This window comes from Rosa rugosa, chromosome 5, assembly GCF_958449725.1.
Source record: "Rosa rugosa chromosome 5, drRosRugo1.1, whole genome shotgun sequence".
NCBI classification, from domain to species: domain Eukaryota; kingdom Viridiplantae; phylum Streptophyta; class Magnoliopsida; order Rosales; family Rosaceae; genus Rosa; species Rosa rugosa.
Genome location: NC_084824.1, coordinates 17372786 through 17396666, shown reverse-complemented (window position 1 = coordinate 17396666; position 23881 = coordinate 17372786). Strand labels below are relative to the sequence as shown.

Below are 23881 nucleotides of genomic sequence, written 5' to 3'. Positions count from 1 at the left end.
ATTCTATCCAATCCATTCGTTCGTAGAGCTATTGACTTGATTGCAGACATTTTTGGATCAAAGAGTTTGTATCGAATAAAATATATACTTCGGCTTTCCTGTGTTAAAATTTTAGCTTGTAAACACAAAAGCATTATACGCACTTCTTTTGAAAAGATTGGCTCCTAAATTACTGGACGGATTCTTTACGTAATTAAGAAGAACAGATTTTTTTTTGTTTTTCTTTGCTCTTTCCAAGAGTTCTTCTACTGTCTGGAGAAGTTTCATTGTTTTTCATATTGCCACCTCACATAATTAACTTTTCGATTGGTTCTGTTGCAGGGTCTCTTCTCAGTTGTCTCTCTCTCTCTTCTTCTTCTTCTTCTTCTTCTTTTTTTTTTTTTTTTTTTTTTTTCGGTCTGACTTTGTAGGTACATGTCGTGTTGGCATTCCCATACAAATCTGTGACAAAATTCATTTACTGATCTCGGAGAATCTCAGGTAAATGCATCTGCATAAGCATGGGATTGCAACACATGTTGCAATCCTTGAGTCAGTAGTCAGTTCCATCGGGAGTCCGTTTTTGGGAAGTAAGTTTTGGGTTTTATTTAATTACGTTTTTAAAGATATTTCTAACTGAAAAAATCATGGTATTGAAGTCCTAGGCATTTTAGGATTTGTCTATTCCTAATTGATTATTTTTAGGATTTGGTGGATATCTTGTATTGAAAGTTCATTTCCTAATTAATGTCTAATTAGGGTAGAATCTTGGGGGATTGAGGATTTGCGTTGGTCGATCATATATTCAGAAATGGAGAAATGATCATTTACCCAATTTTAGCTTAAAAATTGCCCACTTACCCAAACACTCTAAGAGGTTGCCCACTTACCCAAACACTCTAAGAGATTATTTCCCTAATACCCAATTAAGTATTTTTTAATTCATTTTTATTTATTTTTGGGACAATTTTGCCCTCTCCTTCTTTGTCACTTAGAGAAAGAAGTCATTAGAGACCGGAGTTAAGGTGGCGGACTCCGGCGACTGGCGACCGGAATCCGGCTACCGGACTGGTGACCGGATTCCGACGTCTGAATTTATTGCCCCCTAATAATACCCAGTAACCATATTATTGCCCCCCAGTAATCATATTATTGCCCCCCAATACTCATATTATTGTCTCCCAATAATCATATTATTGCCCTCCAATAATCATATTATTGCCCTCCAGTGAATTGCATAAACTCCCAAAACCAAAATGAATACACTACATTGATACGCTAAAAGCAAGCGCGCAATTTAACCCTGCAAAATGTAGTTGTTAGTATAGAATAAGTAGGGATCGTTCTAGCCGGGGATTGAGGGTACACCTGTAATTCCAAAAACAAATAAAGAATTAAAATAATAAAGTATTATTTACAAAAATAATATAAAGAATAGAAATATATACAAGTTAATGTAAAAAGGGGGGATTAAGATTTTTAAAATCAAAAATTAAAATAAATAAAAATTAGAAAATGTGAAAACACATATACAAGGGTGGAATGCAAGGAACAAATATCAAAACCACAATCATATGAATGAAATCCAATTACAATTCCTATAGTTGATTATCTATGTCATGAGAAATAAGTTGACCATGTGAAACGTTAGTAAGCAAACTATTTCCCATATTTTACTTTCCTTGAATAATTAATCTAAGTGAAAGCACCTAAATCAATCCTATTGAACATGCAATCATAGTCTAGAAAAGCTAGCTAATCAAGAACACATTCAATGCATGAAGAACAAAGAAAGGATGTCAACCAAAGTGCACAACCTAGTTATGAATAAGTTCACCTATTTGCAATCCTCCTTAATTGATTTCGACTTTTGTCCAAAGTCTTTACTACTTAAATCTAGCTTCAATTACATGCATATATCCTAAGTTGGCCGCCAAAGAACACATACATATAAAAGTTTTCTATAATCCAAAATCAATTAAGCAATCTCACATAAGCAACATAAAAATCAACACAAAGAAATCACAACTTTTATCCAAACATAGAGACGGGCTTTAAACTTTGCCCTTAACATTATTTGTTAACTAAAATTCATAGTTCTACAAATCCAAACAAAGAAAACTAAAAGAAGTTACAAGGAAAAAGATAGAATTACACCGTGAAAGGAATGGATGATGAAGAGCTTGAGACGTTGATCTTGAATCTTGAAAGCAAGACTTCACTATCACGGCACAAGGTGAATGATGATGGCTAGGAGGCTTCATGGCTTCTTCTTCTCTTCTTCTCTTTGCTTGAAAATGCAGAAACTTGAAACTAGAGAATGGAGAGAAAAATGGAAAGGAAATGGAGAGACAAAGAAGATGAAATGGATGAAGGAATCTTTAAAGGAAAATGGAGAGACAAAGAAGATGAAATGGATGAAGGAATGTCTTTTTCTTCTTTGTTGTAGCCTCTATTTATAGGCTACCAAGCAAAACTATTTGGCTTTAAACAAATGATGATGGGTTAGGTTTGAGCATTTAAACATTAATGGAATTTGTTAGGTTTGAATAATTAAACACTAATGGAATTTGTTAGGTTTGAATATTTAAACACTAATGGAATTTGTTAGGTTTGAGTCACTTTCTTCTCATTTTTCCTTCAATTAATTCTCCACCAAGACTTCAGATTTTGCCCATGACTTCTTCATATGAAATGATCCACCATGAGTGTAGATCATTGTGTCAATTTTTCAGAATTTATTTCCATGCCATTGGGCCGAAATCGCTGCTGGACTCCTTACAGGTCCAGTTTTGCTTCTGCATAAAATTGGGCTGACTGTTTGAAGGCCTTCCACTTCTATTTGGCTCTTGTACTCTTCATAAGAAATGTTTCTTAGGATGTCTAGAATGGATCTGGAGGGTTTCAACTCATTTGAAGTTCATCTGGTCAGGTGGTCGCTCATTCTTCCTTGCTTGGCTTGGTTTCTCCTAGCCGGAGTAGGAAAATGTGTAAAGTTGACCTTTTTAGTGCATTTCCATTTTTCTCCATCATTTTATGGACCTAACATTTATTTCATCATCATCTACTCCAATGTACCTAAAAAATATAAATTGAGTTAAAAATCGATTCGTTAAGGAATTAACTAAGCAAAATATGAGGAATTAACTATTAAAATACAACATTAAAATGCTCCTATCATACATGCACAATTGATCAATTTATATGCATATTATTGCCCCCCAATACTCATATTATTGCCTCCCAATAATAATATTATTGCCCCGCAATAGACATGTATAACTACTCAATAAAACTTTTTTTATTCATTATTCTTTCTTCTTTCTTATAAGCCTTCTGCCAAATTTACCAAAAAACAAAAAATAGGGCCACCCAGAAAAAACCAAGCAGTGGAGGTTATTATTAAAAACTCATAAAGCAACAAGAGGGTCGGAGGCAAAAAAAATTTGATTTGGGCACCCATCTAGGACAAGAACCGATCGATAATCTCTGGCTCTCAAAGGAAATGACGTCGAAGCCAAGATTGAAGCTATGAAGAAGGAAATCATGATCTTGCTCAATGGCGACACAATTCCCCAGCTCTTCTTCACCATTATCCGCTACGTCCTCCCCTCCGAGGACCACACCGTCCAGAAGCTTCTCCTCCTCTACCTCGAGATCATTGACAAGACAGATTCCCGAGGCAAAGTTCTCCCGGAGATGATCCTCATCTGCCAGAACCTCCGCAACAATCTCCAGAGCCCTAACGAGTACATCCGCGGCGTCACGCTCCGATTCCTCTGCCGATTGAACGAGGTCGAGATCGTTGAGCCGTTGATTTCGTCGATTCTGGCGAATCTGGAGCACAGCCACCCTTTCTTTCGACAGAACGCCGTCGGCGCAATCATGTCTGTGTATAGGCTTCCGCAGGGTGAGCAGTTACTGGTGGATGCGCCGGAGATTATCGATCGGTCCTCCATTTGCCGCTGCTTCTGGAAATATGACTCTGTGCCGGAGATTCTTTCTCTCTGTGATTGTTTTAGGTGTGTGTGTGTGTGTGTGTGTGTGTGAGAGAGAGAGAGAGAGAGAGAGAGAGGGAGCGTCTGAGAGGAGTCGAGAGAGAGAATATGTTAGGAGAGTTTATTAATTAAAACGAGGGTAAAATTGTCATTGTCATTTAAATTGGGTAAATGGGATTAAAAACTCTTTGGTGGAGTAAGTGGGCAATTTTTAGGCTAAAATTGGGTAAGTGGTCACGGTCCCATTCAGAAATATACACGGTCAGAAGGTTCACCTTGAACGCAAAAATGTTTTGGGAGTCTTGCTTGTTTGCTTGAGATTGATTTGGTCATAAGAGTCAAAGACACTTGTTCCATGCTTAAGTGTTCTTGGTCGTGTTCCTCATGTGCATAGATTCTCTTGAGATCAGTAGAGAGGTTGTGAAGAAAGAAGAGCGATATTTGGTGATCGTTCAAGTGAAGAAGGGTTTCAAGATTGAAGACAAGCTTCTTGATAGTTTTGTCTAGTGAGTGTAGCAAATTGAGTGCTACTTGAGTTTTGTAAAGAACATATCCTTCATCATAAATTAATTCTTATTTTGGGTTCTCAAGAGTAAGAGCCCCGCAGTGTTTTTAATCTCATATTTGAGGTTTTCACTGCGTAACTAAAAATCTGGTGTTCTGTTTGTTATTTTTGGTTTCTGCCCAGTAAGGATTGATACGTGCCTTGCAATCCCCATTTTCCAGAAAACACATTCTTTTCTTGTATTTTCAGACTTCTCAGTTTGTCTCAAGTCTTCGTCTTCATTGTTTCTTCAGTACTATATAATGAGTCTCAAGTCTTCGTCTTCATTGCTTTCTTCAATTCCATATAATGATATGATGATATACGCATGCAGGGTATCTCTTCGTTTAGTTCCCGACTCATTGTTTTGAAGGCAATGTCTATAGTACAACTTGGCTTACTACACCTTGCATATGGGAAAGCAATAAATGTGCTATATGTAATTATGTACAGCCTGTAGTAACTAAAAGATAAAACAAGAAACTCGTTCATATTCAAATCCACAAATTGCTGCAAGGAGTTTGCATTATTGTGGGGTACGTACAGCTGTGGGTTATATGGAAGCGAGTAAGGTAGGCCCGGCTGCAGTGGATACGAATGTCCGCGGCCATTATGACTTTGGTGAGAAGTTCTTGCGTGGGGCAGCCGCACGGCCATGTGGTGCATGGCCGTGCGGCTGACCAATCACTGCTCAGCAGGGGGGTGTTTTAAGTATTTTACTTTTAAAAGTAGGAATAGTTTCAGAAAAGGAAAAAAAAATTCTGATTTTTTATTGCAGCCCCTATGCAAGAATTTCTTGACTTTGGTAGGTACGACTCTGCAGGTAGGCCCAGCTGTGGTGGGTACGAATATTTTTGTTTCTTTTTCTCTCTTTTGTGGGCGAGAATTCATCTATCATTAATTTAAATAGCAAAGTCTATCACTATGTTTAGATCGAATAGGAATAGGGAAAATGATATGTATGGTGTCTGATGTTTGCCTCCTTATAAATTTTGATACCTCACATTACTAAAAATATCAAATATGATACCTCAGATTCTCAATCCGACCAAAAATTGATATATATGGCCGTTACCTATGTTACAAAGGAATAAACAAATTGGAAGACTAGATGAGTCGATTGAGATGGGGAGGAAATCACATGTCCCTAAATTCCCTATTTCAATTCCGTCACCTACTCTACTATTTGACACATGTCCTCTCACTTAACGGAAGATTTTTTTTTTAGAAACACTTAACGGAAGATTAACTCTGTTAAATATATTATTATTTTATATTACAAATTTTAAATGACAATTAACTGAAACAAGAAAAAGTGAAATACAAAGACTATATGTTGCCTCTTCGTGTCCTCTTTTCCAGATCAAAATCAAAGAAACAAAAAATCAAACCATCCTCCATTTTCTATGTTCTGCCCTTCGCTTTAAGATAGAAACCATTATAGATGTTGAAAATCAGACATGGGTTTGATTGTGAAGAAAGGATCGAGGTGATCAAATTTTATTTGGATATTTTGGATTCAATTTCGATGCTTGAAGCCTCCACCGCCCACCACCGTCTGCTCCTCTCACATACTCCACTCCACCGCTCTTTCAACTATCTCCTTGGCCTTTTCTTTTCGGACTTTGAATTTTTCCAAATTCAATTGAAGAGTGAGCCATGTTTCAACTTGATAAGATGCATTGGTTCCCCCGGGCACACCACAAAATGGACCTAATACTTCCCACAAGCCCAAACTCACTTCTCTGTTCTTCAACTCCACTCACCCAATTAAACTCCCCACAAAGCAAAGACCCGAAATTTCAGGGAAAAATTCAAACTTCTGTCCAATGGGTCTGATGAGTTTCTTTGGGTGAGTCTAACTCGGTCTATGTGCCGCGGTTCGGAGTAGTTTTGGTCCAATTTCGGTGACTCGGTGAAGAAGGAAACTGGGTTTAAAGAAAGGTGGGACTGAGTTGGAACGGGAATTGGTGTTCGAGTACCAGGGAAGCTGGAAAGTGCGTTCTTGGATTTATTTTTCTATGATCTCTTTTATTAGCAAGAGTTAACAGAGTTTGTGCACGTTAGGGATTACGTGTCAAATTCTTATTCGTGGGACGTGGTTGAGATAGAGAATTTGGAAACAGGTGATTTCCTCCTCATTGGGATGCATGCATGCCACACGTACTAGCTGACCCCTTTATAGAGATTCCCCTTTATAGAGATTCTTTCCACAAACTTCGCAGACAAAGCATTGAATGCAACGTATCAAAAAAAAGCAATGAATGCAACGTATCAAAAAAAAGCATTGAATGCAACGTATCAAAAAAAAACATTGAATGCAATATCTGTGGTACAACTTCACACCTTGACTGACTAAATGTGCAGCGAAACTTATTTAAATTAAATTGTCTAGCGAATATACAGCCTGTAATAGCTAGAAAATAAAAAAAAATTAAAAAAACCTGATTGCCACAAACTGCCGCAAGAAGTTTGCATTATTGTGGTCGGTGAGCTGTGACCTGTTGGTAAATTATAATTCCAACATTGTATAGGTCATTGGTTCAATTCTCACTGACATATGTAAGGGTGGGGTGGGTTAAGGTTTTTTTTTTTTTTTTTTTTTTTTTTTTTTTTTTTTAAAGTTTGCATTATTGTGGGTGCAGCTGTGGGTTATATGAAAGCGAATAAGGCTGGGGTGCGTACAGATATTCTAAAATTTATTTTTAGGAAAAATCGTCCAAACGGTGTCTGAACTTTTTCAGACTATTAATTTTCATACCTATACTTCAAAAAATATCAAAATGGTACCTGAGTGTCTGAATCCGACTCAATTTCCGTACCTAGCAACAGTAAAATCGTTAACAGAGTTAACTTTTAAAGGATATTTTCGTCATTTTACTATTCATCATCTCCATCCTCTTCTTCTCCTCCACCGAAACCATCACTAGCACCTCTCTTGCTCCGACATCAGGAAAAACAAGCTTCTAAACAAAAACAAAACTTGTTCATATTCAAAATTCATTGTAAGTCCAAATTCATCCTTTACATGGGCATCAACTCACCCAATCCCACCACCGACCCAAACCCGGCCTCCTCCGCCCCTCTCTCCCTCAACATTCGCCTGCTCTTCTCCGCCGAGAACCCCAACAAGGTCGGAATCAAGTACGGCAAGTCCAGGTTCACTGTCATGTACTGCGGCATCCCTTTGGGCAAGGCCTCCCTCCCCTGCTTCTTCCAGTAGGCCCACAGCGTCAGGCAGGTCGTCGCCACCATCGCCGTCGATCGCGCCAATCTCATTCAGGCCGACGCAGCCTATTTAATCCGCGATGCCTCCCTCAACGACCGGGTCGAGCTCCGGGTCTTGGGTGACGTCGGCGCCAAGATCCGCGTTTCTCTGTATTTTATTTGCTTCAAGTTTTTCAGAATTTCTCTCTGCTTGTTCTGGACAGAGAGAGCATTGTGGTTTAGTTTCTGGGTCATGGTGATTTTTAGTGTTGTATGGAAACTGAAAAAGCATCTTTGAAAAGGTGGGGAGAAATGGTATTAAAGCTTCGAATTCTGGTCAAGAGAGGTGCTGGTGATGGTTTCGGTGGAGGAGAAGAAGAGGATGGAGGTGATGAATAGTAAAATGACGAAAATATCTTTAAAAAGTTAACTCTGTTAACGATTTTACTGTTGCTAGGTACGGAAATTGGGTCGGATTCAGACACTCAGGTACCATTTTGATATTTTTTGAAGTATAGGTATGAAAATTAATAGTCTGAAAAAGTTCAGACACCGTTTGGACGATTTTCCCTTATTTTTATTAGTGTGACTTTTTAAAAACAATTTGAAGCGGCGCCACAAGAATCCTAGTTTCTATGATTACACCCTCATGGTTGAAATAAGAGTAAATAAATATGAATCACAAACCTTCAACCCCACTTTTTGATAATAAAAAGTTCCATAGCAAAAGTAGAAATATCAAGTATGCGATCCATTAACAACCCTTAATGATTAGTGATGTTGTGTGTGTGTGTGTGTTTTTTTTTTTTTTTTGGGGTCATAGACCTTGAACCTTATGACTAAAATGCTTCTTAGGGATCAATATTGTCAAAATTTTCATTCCCCGTTGAAACTAGGTCTTCTCTTTGTGATTCTATATGAGACCATATTGAGATTTATTGGAGAACTAATGGGAGCAGCTCCGATTTTTAACCCAATTAAAAATTAATATATAATCTCATAATTATACATACGTGATGGTTCAGCCATGGTTCAACCATCAATACAAAATACCTGAAAAATTGAACTATCATGCATGTATAATTATGGAAATATATATTGATTTTTAATTGGGGTCCTTGACCCAAAGCACCAAAATGAGACAAAGTTATCCCACTTACCCCAGCAACAGATTTTTATTCTCACTCACCCAATTTAAAGTAAAATCATTATTCTACCCTCAACATAATTAAATAACTACAGCCACGGCCGCTCCTCTCCTCTCTCTCTATCCAGCACGATCCGGTAGACTCTCTCTCCGATACAGATCTCTCTCTCTCTCTCTCTCTCTCTCTCTCTCTCTCTCTCTCTCTCTCTCTCTCTCTCTCTCTCTCTCTCTCTCTCTCTCTCTCTCTCTCTCTCTCTCTCTCTCTCTCTCTCTCTCTCTCCCTCTCCCTCTCCCTCTCCCTCTCCCCTCCAAGCCGTCTCTCTGTCCCCCTCACTCCTCGTTTTTCTCCACTTTCACGGTGCTTAAACAGCGTCGTCGTCTCGCTTAGGATGGGCGCCGACGGTCATGAGATCGGCCGGAGTGTTCGTCGTCGTCGTCTTCCGTCCGACTCGCGAAAGGTAGATCTGCTCCAGCACCTCACCGTTCTCAACCTTATATCAATTCCGGCGATCATGTGTGTCTGGGAGTAGTGAAGACTGTGAAGAGATTGTGGAGAGGGGATCCTCTGTGAGTGAGTCTTCATTAGAGTAAGAGGTGCATCTGGCCAAAGCACGACACTTTTCTACAGATAGAGAGCCTACGTTGTTTCTTCTTGGTCAAATATGCAACGTGGTGGCATGTGATGGAAGAAAGAGCCAAGGTACTCCTATTAATTAATGAAGAATCGTGCAGCAATATAATATTCACTTGCCTATTAGCCTATTAATCAATAGAAGAAAGGTCCAACAATATGATCTTCATTTTAATAGAAGAAGCAAGAAGCTGAGGAATTGGGTGAGAATGGTTCGAAGGCCTCAAATGTAAACAATATGAATAGATTTGAGCTTGCAAGGTCACTGCGCCAACCTAGAAAAATGAGAAAGAAAAAAAAAGGTTCTATTGGGGCAATAGAGGCCTGTTAAAGGTCTATTGGAGGGCAATAGACGTCTATTAGGGGGCAATAGACGTTTTAAATTAATGTAATCTCATCTTTTTTTTCTTTAATCAAAGTTATATTTGTGTAATTTTAAAAAAATTAGTTCTCATTTCGGTAATCGAAACGTCTATTGGGGGCAATAGACGTATATTGGGAGGCAATATACGTTTTAAAATTGATATAATTTTTTTTTTCTTTAATCAAAGTTTTATCTGTCTAATTTTAGGAAGATTAGTTCCTATTCCGGCTACCGAAAGTTCTATTGGGGGGCAATAGACGTCTATTGGGGGGTAATACATGGCTGATAGTCGTCTATTGAGGGGCAATACATGGCTGATAGTCGTCTATTGTGGGCAATAGACGTCTATTTGGGGGCAATAGACGTCTATTTGGGGGCAATAGATGTCTATTGGGTAAAAAAAAACTTTCCGGTGAGATTTTCAGCAAATTCCGGTAGGCGGTAATCGGTGATCGGAATCCGGCGAACTTTGACCGGATTCCAGCGAAAGTTGACCGGATTCCTGCGGCCGGTGACCGGCTTCCAGCGACCGTTGACCGAACTCCGGCGAAGTCTCTCATGGTTCTCTCTCTTCAATTTTATCTCTCTCTCTAAGTAACAAAGGGGTAAGAGTAAAATGGTATTAAAAAAAAATTAAAAACAAAAAAAAAATCTTAATGGGGTATTAGGGAAAACCTCATTAGAGTGTTTTAGGTAAGAGAGAATTAAAAAAACTTAATGGGGTAAGTGGGAAAAAAATCTCTAAAAATGGGGTAAATAGACAAAAACCCTTTTAATTGTGTTAAAAATCGAGGCGTGACAGTAACTAACTTGCCTTCAACTGTGTAAATAAATGTAGTCCGTTAGATAAAATTAAAATGTACATTGAGCTAATAAAGTCTCCATAAAGTCTTTGGCCTTATTTTGTGTTGCAAAATAATAATCTCGATCATATATTAATATTTCAATTCTTTTACTGATTGTCATTATCGTAAAATTGAAGTGCATGAGTCATGACTCATGAGTGGGAAAGACTTGCAAAGTCTCCTGTCAAATAGAATATTCATCACCCGTCAATTGTTTTCCCAAGCTATGTTAAATACCCCCAACTCCCATCCATTCCTCTTCAAATTCAATTGCAGCTCCAAACAGTGCATGCACAGAAAAGGCTGCTCAGCACTTCTGCGAAATTATAAGGTTTACGTTGTTTTAGATGTAGCCAAGGCGTCTGTTCTGAATTTTGTGGCATATACGTAGCACACAAATAATCATCTATCCTATGAAAATATTCCTATGCTATTACTATGATTTTGTTGATCTTATTTGCTTGAACCTAATCAATTTGAATTAGACTCATGGTATTATTAATTACCAAGTATAATTTCTTGTTCGTTAATTCGAAGCTGACGTTTGAAATTTTTTTTCTTGGAAAAGCAGATTATATTATATCCATCTCATATTCATAGTTCCCTCGGTATAAAATGTGGATGCTCTTCACTTCAGTAAGAAACTGGATCGGAAATTACATATACTTTTCCAAGGCTACTTTATGCATCCGGGGTACTAGTTACATCTCCGCACGTTGATGAAATTCGCGTAGCAATTTACAGCTTTAAAATTTGAAACTAACTTGTGTTGAAATATTTATCTGTAGGTTTGGTCTTGAGCCATAGCTTCGTAAACCATGTGGTAATGTCAGTATTGATAACGTACCTCACGTTTGTAATTTGGAGCCGATCAAATGACAATTATCAGCTGGCTGCTATAGCTATAAATGTGCTAGATGGGGTATCATCCATCATGGTGTGTGTCCTTGTTCACATCTCATACAAGGTCGGTCCCTTTAAGGTGATTGCCACCACAAATGCTGCCTATATTCTTGTAAGTACTCTGATCGAACTCTTTTAAGTTAGAGAGTTCAGTTAGGAGGGTAAAGTGCTTTGTGAAGGGTCACTGATGGATTATTTACGGTGGTATTTAACTTACATGCATGCATTTATGACATGAAATTCAGTCACTCAAATGAGAACCCATTTATTTTGTTATGGACCTTATATACCAAAGTGATGAGTTGTTTAAGGAAAATGATTTGTGGGCCTCAATGAAGCCTAAGATTTTTTGCCTCAATTTTAGGTGTCATGTCATATCACCTACACACATCACCTATTTGCCAAATGATGCCATGTAATTCTTGAGTAAAGAGACTATTTTATCATTCCAAAATCTAATGGCTCTAAATTATTTTGACTTTCTTTATAAAAAAAATATTATTTTGACTTTTTTTCTTTTTCTTTTATAATTCGTCCAAATAAATGTGTGTGTGTTTGTGAATATATATATATATATATATATATATATATATATATATATAATTCATCAAAAAATTATATACATATATATATATATATATATATATATATATATATATATATATATATATATATATTCTCGATGCAGAATTAATATGGTATAAGTATATATATTAATATCATAATTGTAACCCACAAAAGTCAAATAAAATTTGATAAAAAAATTAAAAATTAAAATTAATTCTACAAAAATAGAAAGAAAATATATTAGTAACGTAATTCTAACCCATGAAATCTGATAAATTGAAGTAAAATTAGACTCTATTAATAACAGGCTTGCTCACCTAACGGACAGTTTTAAGGGACTGTGAGGGACAAATGCATTTAAAACTGTGCAGAAATTATAAAAATTTAAAACTGTGCAGGCCTTCTATTAATAAATGAATTTAATGAAGTCAATGGAAGGTTAGTTATCTTGCACAAAAATTAATTAGAAAAGTTAAAAATTAAATTGGATCCACAAAAATGGAAAAAAAAATGTATTGAAATCGTAATTCTAACCAATGAGATCTGGTCATTGAAGAGGTAAGATGGTCTTTTTATTCAAGAATAAATCTGGCAACTAGGTGACATGGCATGACATGTGTGATTGAGACCACAAATCTTAGGCCTCATTGAGGCCCTATATCATTACCCTTTTTCTAATGGACTAAATACTGTTTAGTCCTTGAGCTTTTGACCATAAAACACTTCAGTCACTGACCTTCTAATTTCACACGTTTAGTCCCTGTACTTCAAAATTTCAGACCAATAGGTCCTTGCCTTCTAAACGTCGCGGTAAAATGTCTATTATGCCCTCAGTTTTTTTTTTTAAATAAATTTATTCCTTTCTCTTTTTTTATTTATTCTTTGTTCTTTATTTTATTAATTTTTTTTTTTTCAAACAGAAAGAAAGAAAGAAAGGAAAAAAAAAACAGAAAGAAAGAAAGGGAAAAAAAATTCCTTTTCCAAAAATAATAATAATAATTAATTAATTAAAAAAAAAGAAATGAGGGCATAATAGAAATTTCGCTGCGACTTTTAGACGGCAATGACCTATTGGTCTGAAGAAGTACATGGACTAAACGTGTGAAATTAGAAGGTCAGGGACTAAAGTGTTTTATGGTCAAAAGTTCAAGGACTAAACAGTATTTAGTCATTTTCTAATTAACAATTGGATTAAATTCTGCTTATTACCTTGTACTTTCAAGGGTTCATCAGTTCAGTCCCTACACTTCTAATATAATCAGAAAAGTCCTTGCACTCTTCAATTTCATCAAATCGATCCAATCCGCCACTATTCCGTCAATTTTCGATGTTAAAATGCTGACGTGGGACCTTCTCACAGGGAAAATTCCCAAACTACCCATCGTTAGGCAGTCCCGCCGACGCGTCAATGTTGTGAATGCAGATGGGTAGTTTGGAAATTTTCCTCGAAAAATGATGGAGTGGTGATTGATTGGATTGATTTGATGAAACTTGAGAGTGCAAGGACTTTTCTGATTAAATTAGAAGTGCAGGGACTGAACTGATGAACCATTGAAAGTACAGGGTAGTAAGCAGAATTTAGTCCTTAACAATTCAACAAATCATGAATTGTTGTTAATGTACAAATTGACCAAAAAAAAAAAAACAATGTGTATGAGAAAAGTTGCGGTTACTGTCACCCTACTAATTATTTTGTTCACCCTACATTCTCTTCTCACCCTACAATTTTTTTTTTTTTATAGTTTCATGTTTATTTTGTTTACCCATTTGTAGTACCCAAAATGCTTTTTTCCAATATAGGATTTAAAAATCTTTTTCTATTTGGCTTCCTCCTTGTCTTTATTAGTCAATCTCATGAATCTTAGTCAATCAGTCTCACCTAGTTCAACGATGAATGAAAAAATTAAGAATGACATTTAATTACGTATTCTGTAGGGGTAATAAGACAAATTATTCAATCAATCTCACCGGGTTTAACGATGAATAAAAATATTAAAAATGTTAAAGTAAAATGCCAATTGGAATTGGTCTACTCATTTCATTTCATAGCCCCTTTATATAGGGAGAGAATTACAATGGAAAGAACAATTACAATGATGACATTAAACGCTAATTGATCCGTAATTGTGCTGATTGATGGTAATCACTGATTCCTTGATTCCTTCTCCGTCAGTCGCTTTGACGAAGGCACATAATGTGCTTTTCCTTTAACACTCCCCCTTGTGCCAAGTCAAAGACTAAATGGTGCATGAGTTGTTGCCTCACTAAAAACCTTGCCAAGTAACAATAAAAACCCTGTGGGACAAAAAATACACCTTGGTCGAAGGAAAAGAGCACAACGCACCTTCTACATTTGAGTATGACATGTGTGTGTTAGACTCCCCCTGATGTCTACACCTCCCCCTGATACTTACATTAATCAGGGGAGCATAGAAAGTTTTCGCATTCCTATGCTTTTCACATGTTTCTCAAATATGGCCTTGGGCAATGATTTGGTGAACAAACCTGCCACATTCTTCTCAGACATTACTTGATTCTTTTGAATCTTGAGGAGGGCCTGTTATTGCTGATTGTAGAAAAACTTTGGCGATATGTGTCTTGTATTATCACCCTTGATATATCCTAGCTTCATATGTTTGATGCAAGCTGCATTATCTTCATAAATGCAAGTAGGCTCTTCAGTGGTAGAACTCAAACCACTAGTCCCTCGAATATGTGTGATGATAGCTCTTAACCATACACACTCACGAACCGCCTCATGTAGAGCAATGATCTCTAAGTGGTTCGAGGAGGTAGCCGCAAGAGTTTGCTTGGTTGATCTCCAAGATATCGTCGTGTTCCCAATGGTAGATACATAACCAGTTTGGGAACGATCTTTATGTGGGTCAGAGAGGTACCCAGCATCAGCAAAACCAACCAAAACGTTATTTGGCGTTTCGGTGTAGTGAGTGGCGCTTTCGCCATCAACATTTCCTTTAGGGATTGCAGTTCCATATGCGGTCCCTCTTGTCTCTCTGTAGGGAAAGAACAGTCCCAAGTCAATGGTTCATTTTAGGTATCGAAAATGTTCTTGATACCATTCCAGTGACGTTGCGTTGGCGCTGAGCTAAATCTAACAAGTTCATTGAGAATGCAATGTCTGGTCGAGTACATTGGGCTAAGTACAATAATGCGCCTATTGCACTTAGATAGGGAATTTCAGCTCCCAACATCTCTTCGTCATTTTCCTTTGGACGAAATGGATCTTTCCTTGCATCCAAACTTTGACCGATCATGGGAGTGCTAGCAGGATGCGCTTTGTCCATGTTAAATTGCCTGACTTTTGGACATATGCAGACTGGTGGATTAGTATTCCACAAACTCGGTGTTCTAGTTCAAGGCCTAGACAGAATCAAGTTTTCCCAAGATCCTTCATCTCAAATTCGGATTTCAAGTAGCCCGCGGTTTCTCTTATTTCATCAAGAGTACCTATTATGTTCATATCATCCACATATGCTGCTACAATTGCAAATCCGGAACTTGTTTTCTTTATGAATATGCAGGGGCATAATTCATCGTTCTTATATCCCTTCCCAATCAAGTAGTCACTTGGACGGGTATACCACATCCGCCCGGATTGTTTCAATCCGTAAAGTGAGCGTTTCAACCTAATTGCAAACGCACTCCGTGGTTTAGAGTCACTTGACTTGGGTAATGTAAGGCCATCAGGCACTTTCATATATATCTCTGAATCTAGATCCCCATAGAGATATGCAGTAACCACATCTATGAGCTGCATTTCCAGTCCTTTGGAAACTACTAAGCTAACTAAGTAGCGGAACGTTATAACGTCCATTATGGGAGAGAATGTCTCCTCGTAGTCAATTCCAGGGCGTTGTGAGAAACCTTGCGCCACAAGGCGAGCCTTGTACCTTAGGACTTCATTCTTCTCATTACGCATTCTGACAAAGGTCCATTTATGTCCTACAGGCTTTACACTTGGTGGGGTTAGCACTACCGGACCAAATACCTGTCTCTTTGTCAGAGAATCTAATTATGCCTGGATTGCTTCTTTCCATTTAGGCCAATCTGCCCTTTGTTGACATTTTGCAACAGAGCGTGGTTCGATATCATCGTGCTCTATGATTCCTTGAGCAACAGTATATATCATCAATGTGTATGGAAGATCTTTCTATCAACTCATACGCACTCTCATAATCCTTTGAGATTTCTTTGTTCTCTGGAATCATTTTAAACATCGGAGCGTCCTCCAGTATTGATTCATGGACATAACTATAATCAGAGACAATCTCATGAGAGGGATTCTATACATTGATGATTGGTTTGTGCCTTACTCGCCCTTTCCTTGGGTGAGTGTCAATCTAACCAAGTGGCCTCCCCCTCTTCCTTGGGGAGCCACGGCCTCAACCACACCTCCACTAAGTGTGGTTGCAGTGCCTCTATCTGCGGCACCGTGCCCCTTGTTAGGGACTTCTAACCTTGCAGGCACATTTACAGCTGGTATATGTGATCTCGTCACTTTTACGATATCAGTAAACGCATCAGGCATCGAATCTGCTACGTTATGAAGATCGATTATTCTTTTCACTTCACTTTCACATTGTGAAGTGCGAGGATCAAAATGAGACAGAGTGGGGACAAACCACGACAATTCCTGTCGTTCCCTTGGAAAATCCTTTTTCCTATCTCCCCCTAACGACGGGAAGACTGTCTCATCAAAGTGACAATCCGCAAATCTAGCGGTAAAAAGATCGCCTGTCAAGGTTTCCAAATAGCGGATAATTGTTGGGGATTCGTATCCAACATAAATACTTAATCGTCTCTTAGGACCCATTTTGGTGCGCTGTGGGGGCGCAATAGGCACATATACTGCTCAACCAAATATGCGTAAGTGTGAAATGTCAGGCTCATATCCAGTTACCAACTGGTACGCAGAAAATGGTTGGCTAGCTGTGGGTCTGAAACGAATAAGTAAAGCTGCGTGAAATATTGCATAACCCCAGGTAGATATAGGCAGGTTGGTGCGCATAACCAATGCCCTAGCCACCATCTGTAGCCTTTTGATGGTGGCTTCTGCGAGACCATTTTGTGTATGCACATGGGGTACAGGATGCTCTACATCGATCCCGATAGACATGCAATAATCATCAAATGCTTTTGATGTAAACTCTAGTGTTATCAAGCCTTATAGACTTGATAAGGTGATCAGGGTGGTGAGCCCTTAAACGTATAATCTGTGCTAGGAGTTTTGCAGCATTTCTTGTGGACAATAAAGCGACATGTGACCAGTTTGTCGAAGCATCCACCAGAACCATAAAGTACTTGAATGGTCCGCATTCTGGATGGATAGGTCCACAGATATCTCTTTGTATCCTTTGTAAGAATGGAATATTTTATTTTGTATCTTTAGCATAGGAAGGTCTCGATCCTGTTTTTGCTAAAGAGCAGGCTTTACAAAATGAGTGATTTGCCTTTGAAATAGTCAATGAGGCATAATGGGAAGGAGGTAGTGCTTCTGGTACTTCAGAAGGCAATGACTGCATTTGAGCAGTACTAGGACCGACACCTTGCAGTGTGACGGATTTTTGTCCCATTTTATTTTTCACTCGAAAGAAGGGATGTCCATATGAGTTCTTTAAAATACGGATCATCATGTCACGATCGGGGGTGCCCTAGGCGGTCATGCCAAAGCCTGTAGAGTCAGTGTCCCACATTTCATTGTTGGTGACAGTATAGGATTCAATGATCCGAATCGTAGTGAGGTACAGTCCACTAGATTGACTCATAAGTTTCTCTAAAAATGTGTTTCCTTCCACATTCATTAGAGGTAATATAAATGTATTCAAGTCCATTCTCACAGTATGTTTTTACATGATAACTGTTGGCACGAATATCTTTGAACTTTAACAAGGTTCGATTAGCTCTTGGTGCATACAGAGCATATCTCATATTCTGTAGAGTATTTGTATTTAGGTAGAATGATAATCTTTTCATTCTAATAATTTTTTCTCTAGATGTATTGCTTTACATCTTTATAGTGCAATTTCGAACCATGTAAATATGTGTAGTAAATAAATTTGAATAAATTCAGTGCTTCAGAATAAAATTCAAAATTTATTAATAAGCCAACGATAATCAAATCAAGGTCTTTGTTCAGAAATCTAATTCATCAAACCATTCTTTAAGAGCAAATAATAGTCTAATTAAAAATGAGGCATTATGCCTTCACATCTGTCTTTGGAAAATAAATAGATAAAGCAGGTCAGTCAAAATCTAGTGCATCCATTGACTGAGCAAGTTCCTTGTTGCCATTGAGGTCTGCAATTGTGAGGTTGACATCTGGGTCATGGCCTCCTTCTTCCATATAGTGAGTTTCTTGTTCTTTAGACTCCCTATATCTCTTGTAAGTGGCTGCAACTATGTTGTTTGCTTGGCAGTTCTTGTACCAATGCCCAATGATTCCACACCTATAGCATGGTTCATTGCCAACTCTATCCTGTTTGACTGAAGGGTTCTTAGGTGCCTTTTGCACCTTGTTTCCATCACCTCCTCGTCCCTTTCCACGTGGTGCATTGTTGCCACGTGGGTAGGGATCAACACGTCCAAACCCCTTTGCATTGCAGTTCTTTCCACCTTTTATTTTTTCATAATTAGCCTCGGGAATTTTCTTTGTCCCAGTGAGCCTGGTATTGTTGTCTAAGAGAAGCTCATTATGCCTCTCAGCCACTTGCAGTAGGCTGATCAACTTATTGAAGGTTGTGATTCTTTTGTTGTCATACTCCAGCCTATACTGGTCCTCTAGTATAAACGCTGAAGTAGGAAAGGTGGAAAGAGTCTTGTAGATCATATCATCTTCTGTGATTTCCCTTCCACAGAAATTGAGACGTGCCTGTAGGCGCAACATGTCCTTGTTGAAGTCATTGACCCTTTTATAGTCAAGCAAGCGGATTCCATTCCACTGAACTGCCAGTGCTGGGAGCAAAGTGTCATGAATGTTCCCAAAACGTCATTTAAGGGCATCCCACAGTTCTTTGGGTGTCTTCAATTGAAGGTACTCCCAGCGTAGGCTAGGATCAATATGTCGCCTCAGAAACATTAAGGCATCTGCTTTCACCTTATTAGATAGTTCATCATCTCTGGGGTCGGTAATGGTGGTGGTGTAGTCTTTTGCCACAAAGGCAGTTTCTACATCGGAAACCCAACGGTGGTACTCAAGTCCTTCTGAGTCCAAAATGTCAAATTCAGGTCGAGTTGGATCAACCATCTACATAAACAAGAGAGAAGAAATAAATTACGCAGTCATAAAGACATCCACGTGAATTATTTTCCAAACGTATGAATTAGATTTCAAGACCAATATTCGTAATGGTCACACATTTTTTTTCGATGCTATGTGAAAATACTTTATCACAGTAAGTGTGTGTATAATGCGCATGAATTTTCATTATCATGGAAAAATGGAGTTTTATATGTTGCATTACAAAAATAATTATAACACATTTAATAATAAATAAAACAGAGCATATATAAAAATAAAAAAAAATTAATTACATGACATGCTCAAATTTCACAAACATACAACAAAATATATGCTGCAAGGGATTTTTTTTTTTTGTTTAGGGTGGCGGCAGAATAAGAAGAAAAAGTTTTTTTTTTCTTCTAGGGTTTTGGTTTTTTGTTTTTGACGGAGAGAAGAAATAAACTAGAAAATTAGTTTTTTTTTTTTCTTTGACTATTGGCTCTGAGCGTGCTGATAACGTGTTAAAGTAAAATGTCAATTGGAATTGGTCTACTCATTTCATTTCATAGCCCCTTTATATAGGGAGAGAATTACAATGGAAAGAACAATTACAATGATGACATTAAACGCTAATTGATCCGTAATTGTGTTGATTGATGGTAATCACTGATTCCTTGATTCCCTCTCCGTCAGTCGCTTTGACGAAGGCACATAATGTGCTTTTCCTTTAACAAAAAATGAAATTTAAGTACATATTCTGTAGGGGGTAATAAGAAAAATTAATTGTAATTTTTTGAATTAAACCCAAAACGGGTGTCAATAGTATTCATTGCATGCTAGAACGGCCATTACATACTCTTCTGCTGCCTTCAACAAGACAGATCAAGAAGGTGTAGTAGTACCCACGGTGGTACATAGAAATAGGTCCACTCATTATACATTAAATTCATAGAGACTAGCGTAAATCCTCCTTCAATACTACTCCAGAGGCACTACAGACACATCAAGTGCATAGATCCCTAAAAACTCAGGGAATTATTGAAAGTAAAACTAGTAACATAGTATCCCTAAGACAAAGAGAAATTGTATGGGCCAAGAAAACCCCAGCCCAAAGCTTGTGCAGTCCAAGGGAGCCCAAGAGAAGGCTCACTCAAGGATTGGCAGGCCCAGCTTGGCCCAGGATGCAGCCTCCACCTCCAAACCACCAACCATCCTAGCGCCGCTCCGCCACCGTGACAGCACCGCCATAATTTCGTCGCCCCGAGCCAAGACCGCCACTACCCAAATCATGACGAAACTCCTCCCCCACGACCCAAATCACGACGACCTCACCGCCACACGCAACACCACCACAAACCTGCTCCGTTTTCGGCTACTCCGCCACACCACCTCCGATTTCGAGCCGCGCCGTTAATCTGAGCCACCATCAAAACAAGAACAACCACCTCCCAGAGATGTCGCAACCACACCCGAAACCAAACACCTCCCGCCAGAAGCTTGAGCAACATCCAACACAAGGGAACACTTGAAGCTGTCGCAATCAATCCTCGTCCGGTAGCAAAACCGCATGGCGTCGGTGAGGCCAAGGAATGGTTTCTCAAATGGCCGCCGCCGCCAAGATTAGGGTTTCTCGAGAGCCCTGAGTTATATATATATATATATATATATATATATATATATATATATATATATATATATATATATTCTTTTTTTTTCTTCCTAGTAAAATTAATTGTAATTTTAAGTACGTATTTGGCAGGGATAATAAGAAAAATGAATATTGTCCTTTATTGTAATTTCATATTAGAATATTTTAGTATTTTAATAAATCAGAAACTTGTAGGGTGAATAAAGTAGTTATTAGAGTGACAATAGCCGCACCCTACAAGAAATTTCATGTTGCGAAGAAAATCTAAAATTTTCGCTTTAATTTATTAAACAAATAGCAGGATCGGGGGAGCTCGTTTGGTGGTGTCCCAGCTCCCCTCTCTCTGTTTGGGGGTGATGTACGTTAGTACGTAGAAGACCATAAGACCATCGTGTCATGATCCACTACTTCATTTCTTTTGTATGCATATATGCTTTAGATGAAATTACTCATCATATGGTTGGCATATGTTGCAGGGACTAGTTCTATTGTGGAGTTCATCCAAGTATGTGGGCTCCGAATCCAATGCATCTGATAAAATATTCTACGGAGCCGGCTTACTGTTAGCACTAGGCGAGGCTGGACGGCCGGCTGCTTTGGGTAAATTTCTCGAGGACCAATATTTAAGTGAAGCAGATCACAAGAACAAATTACCCGAAACAAGAATAAGTACCGATCGCGAAGAACAAAATCATATTTCGACCAGAAAGGAAGAACAAGAAGATCCTAGTTCAATCAGTAGAGAAGAAGATAAGCAGAAGCGAAAACGTGTGGAAACCCGTCAAGCCGCTTTGTGGAGCCATCCCTGGTTCATAGGTGCGGCTGCACCTCTTGCCCTTGTAAATAGATCTTGGCCAACTCAACTACTGCTCTCAATGATCGCGGTGGGAGTTTCTTACTTATTGTTCTGGTATGGCGTCTTCGAGTATTCCAGAAATATTAGAAATGAATCAAATGATCCAGCAGGAAGAGATTCTGGACTTTGCCCAGCCATCAAAAGTCTCTCACCATCAGAAGAAACAGCAAGCTGGAAGTCTCGGCTCAAACCCATTTCCAGAAAACAATTGCTAGTCATGTGCTTAGCCTTCATTGTATACAGTCTGGTGAAGGCAACAGGGAACACCTTCTTTTTCGATCAAATGAATCTACTGAACTATCACATCGGGAACTTTGAAGTGCCCATCATATATTTCGTTATACTCGAATCCTTGTCAAGCTCCGTAATCTCATTTCTCTGGAGGTTACTAGTTCCAAATCAGTCAAAAAGTGCTACGTTGGTCAGGATCGGCTGTGGTTTAGTTTGCTCAGTGCTATGTATGGTTGCTGCTTGGCAAGTTGAGATTCGTAGGAAAATTAAGATCAATACAGAATATAGTCAATATACAGGTGACCCCGACCAGATGGAAATTTCCATGAGCATTCTTTGGTTAATTCCACAATTTTCCCTGTTAGGGTTTATGAGAGGGTTAGCCGCAGATGGATTGATCGAGTTTTGTGCGGATAGAGTTGATGGTAATGATAAAAGAGAGGCCAGGTATTATGGATCTTACGCCAGTGAATTAGTCCTGGGTATTGGAACACTACTAACCGCCGTTAGTATTTTCGCGTTTAGACGAACTTGGTTGGCTAATGATACATACAATTATAATCGTCTGGATAAGTACTACAGGGGACTAGTATTCATAGGTGTTGCTAACCTTTGCTATTACTTTTGTGTCGCCGTCAACTTTTATACCAAAGAAGGATAACTGGCAAGTAAGTTGTGCCGCAGATGGAAATGAACAAACTGAAATGCGGGAGGAGGACAAAAAATATTATAATCACGATGTGTCCTCAGGTGGTGCGGAGACTCCGGACTTGGAAGAAATGAAATCGAGTTTTGATTGTTGTAGTAGTTTCTTTTGATTGTCAATCAGTGAAATTCCCTAGATAACTAATTTGTATGTCCAGAATAAAGTGATTGCTTGATTTGCTATATGCTTAGTTTGTAATATGGCAAACACATGTTTAATTTGTAGCTAAATGTAGTTTTTGTCATTGTCCATTGCGCAATCTATGTGTGAACACTTTCTAAACACGCACCTTCCTCATGCAAACACTGCAATTTAGCTAGTTGTTCAGTTTGATCAATATCTTAGCTGTCCACTACATGATAATTAGAAAAAATGGTCGTTTATGTGTCCATAATTTGATTTATGAAACGCAATACTAACAAGATTTGATGTTGTGGTGGGTTAAAAGTACTTAATTTTCCTGAATGATTATTATTGCATGAAAAAGGCTGGATGAGCAGCTGCAAACTAATTGCAACAACATGATATTGCGTTGGCTGTTGTGTGTGTGTGTATTTGATCTAGTTGTCAATTTGCTCGAGTTATATTAAAATATATATCACTTCTAGTATCGAGCAATGTGCAAGAGATTTTCGGTCAATGTAAGATAAATAGCTTTTTAAATAAGCCAAGCCATTCATTAGGAATTTAGGATTATTAAAAAGTCTTTTTACATCGTCAAATTTCAATAGTATGTTAAAACTCAACTCGAGATCCATGTAAAGATAAATAAGAAGTCTAGAGACCATCTTAGAGAGGCTTCCAGATAGTTTCAAGAAGAAAAACTTCAAGAAGGAGATCCGAGATTCTCGGTGCAACCTTGGTTTTCGAAACTTAGGTTTCGACTGGCAGCGGCGTTCTTCCTTCGGGTAAGGCGGCGATCGTGGATGGTGGCGACGTAGGGAGGGATCTCTGCGGCGAGGGATTTTCTCCAATCGTGGTGGTGGATTTCGGTCCAGGCGGTGAGTGAAGAGGG

General features: G+C 38.4%; 1 protein-coding gene across 1 annotated transcript; it reads left to right on the top strand.

Moving 5' to 3' along the window:
- Nucleotides 1-3510: 3510 nt before the first annotated feature.
- Nucleotides 3511-23114, top strand: LOC133711282 (uncharacterized). Its single transcript, XM_062137430.1, has 3 exons — nucleotides 3511-3889; nucleotides 11504-11730; nucleotides 21550-23114. Exons 1-3 carry the CDS (start codon nucleotides 3511-3513, stop codon nucleotides 22819-22821), a joined length of 1878 nt encoding a protein of 625 aa, XP_061993414.1. The 3' UTR covers nucleotides 22822-23114.
- The last annotated feature ends 767 nt before the right edge of the window (nucleotides 23115-23881 follow it).

Bases quoted from the DNA above. Each gene is read 5' to 3' on its own strand.
- LOC133711282 (XM_062137430.1), top strand. From the start codon at position 3,511: ATGAAGAAGGAAATCATGATCTTGCTCAATGGCGACACAATTCCCCAG. The intron at 3,890-11,503 runs GTGAGCAGTTAC...ATTTATCTGTAG, and splicing joins TGTGTATAGGCTTCCGCAGG to GTTTGGTCTTGAGCCATAGC. The intron at 11,731-21,549 runs GTAAGTACTCTG...CATATGTTGCAG, and splicing joins CAAATGCTGCCTATATTCTT to GGACTAGTTCTATTGTGGAG.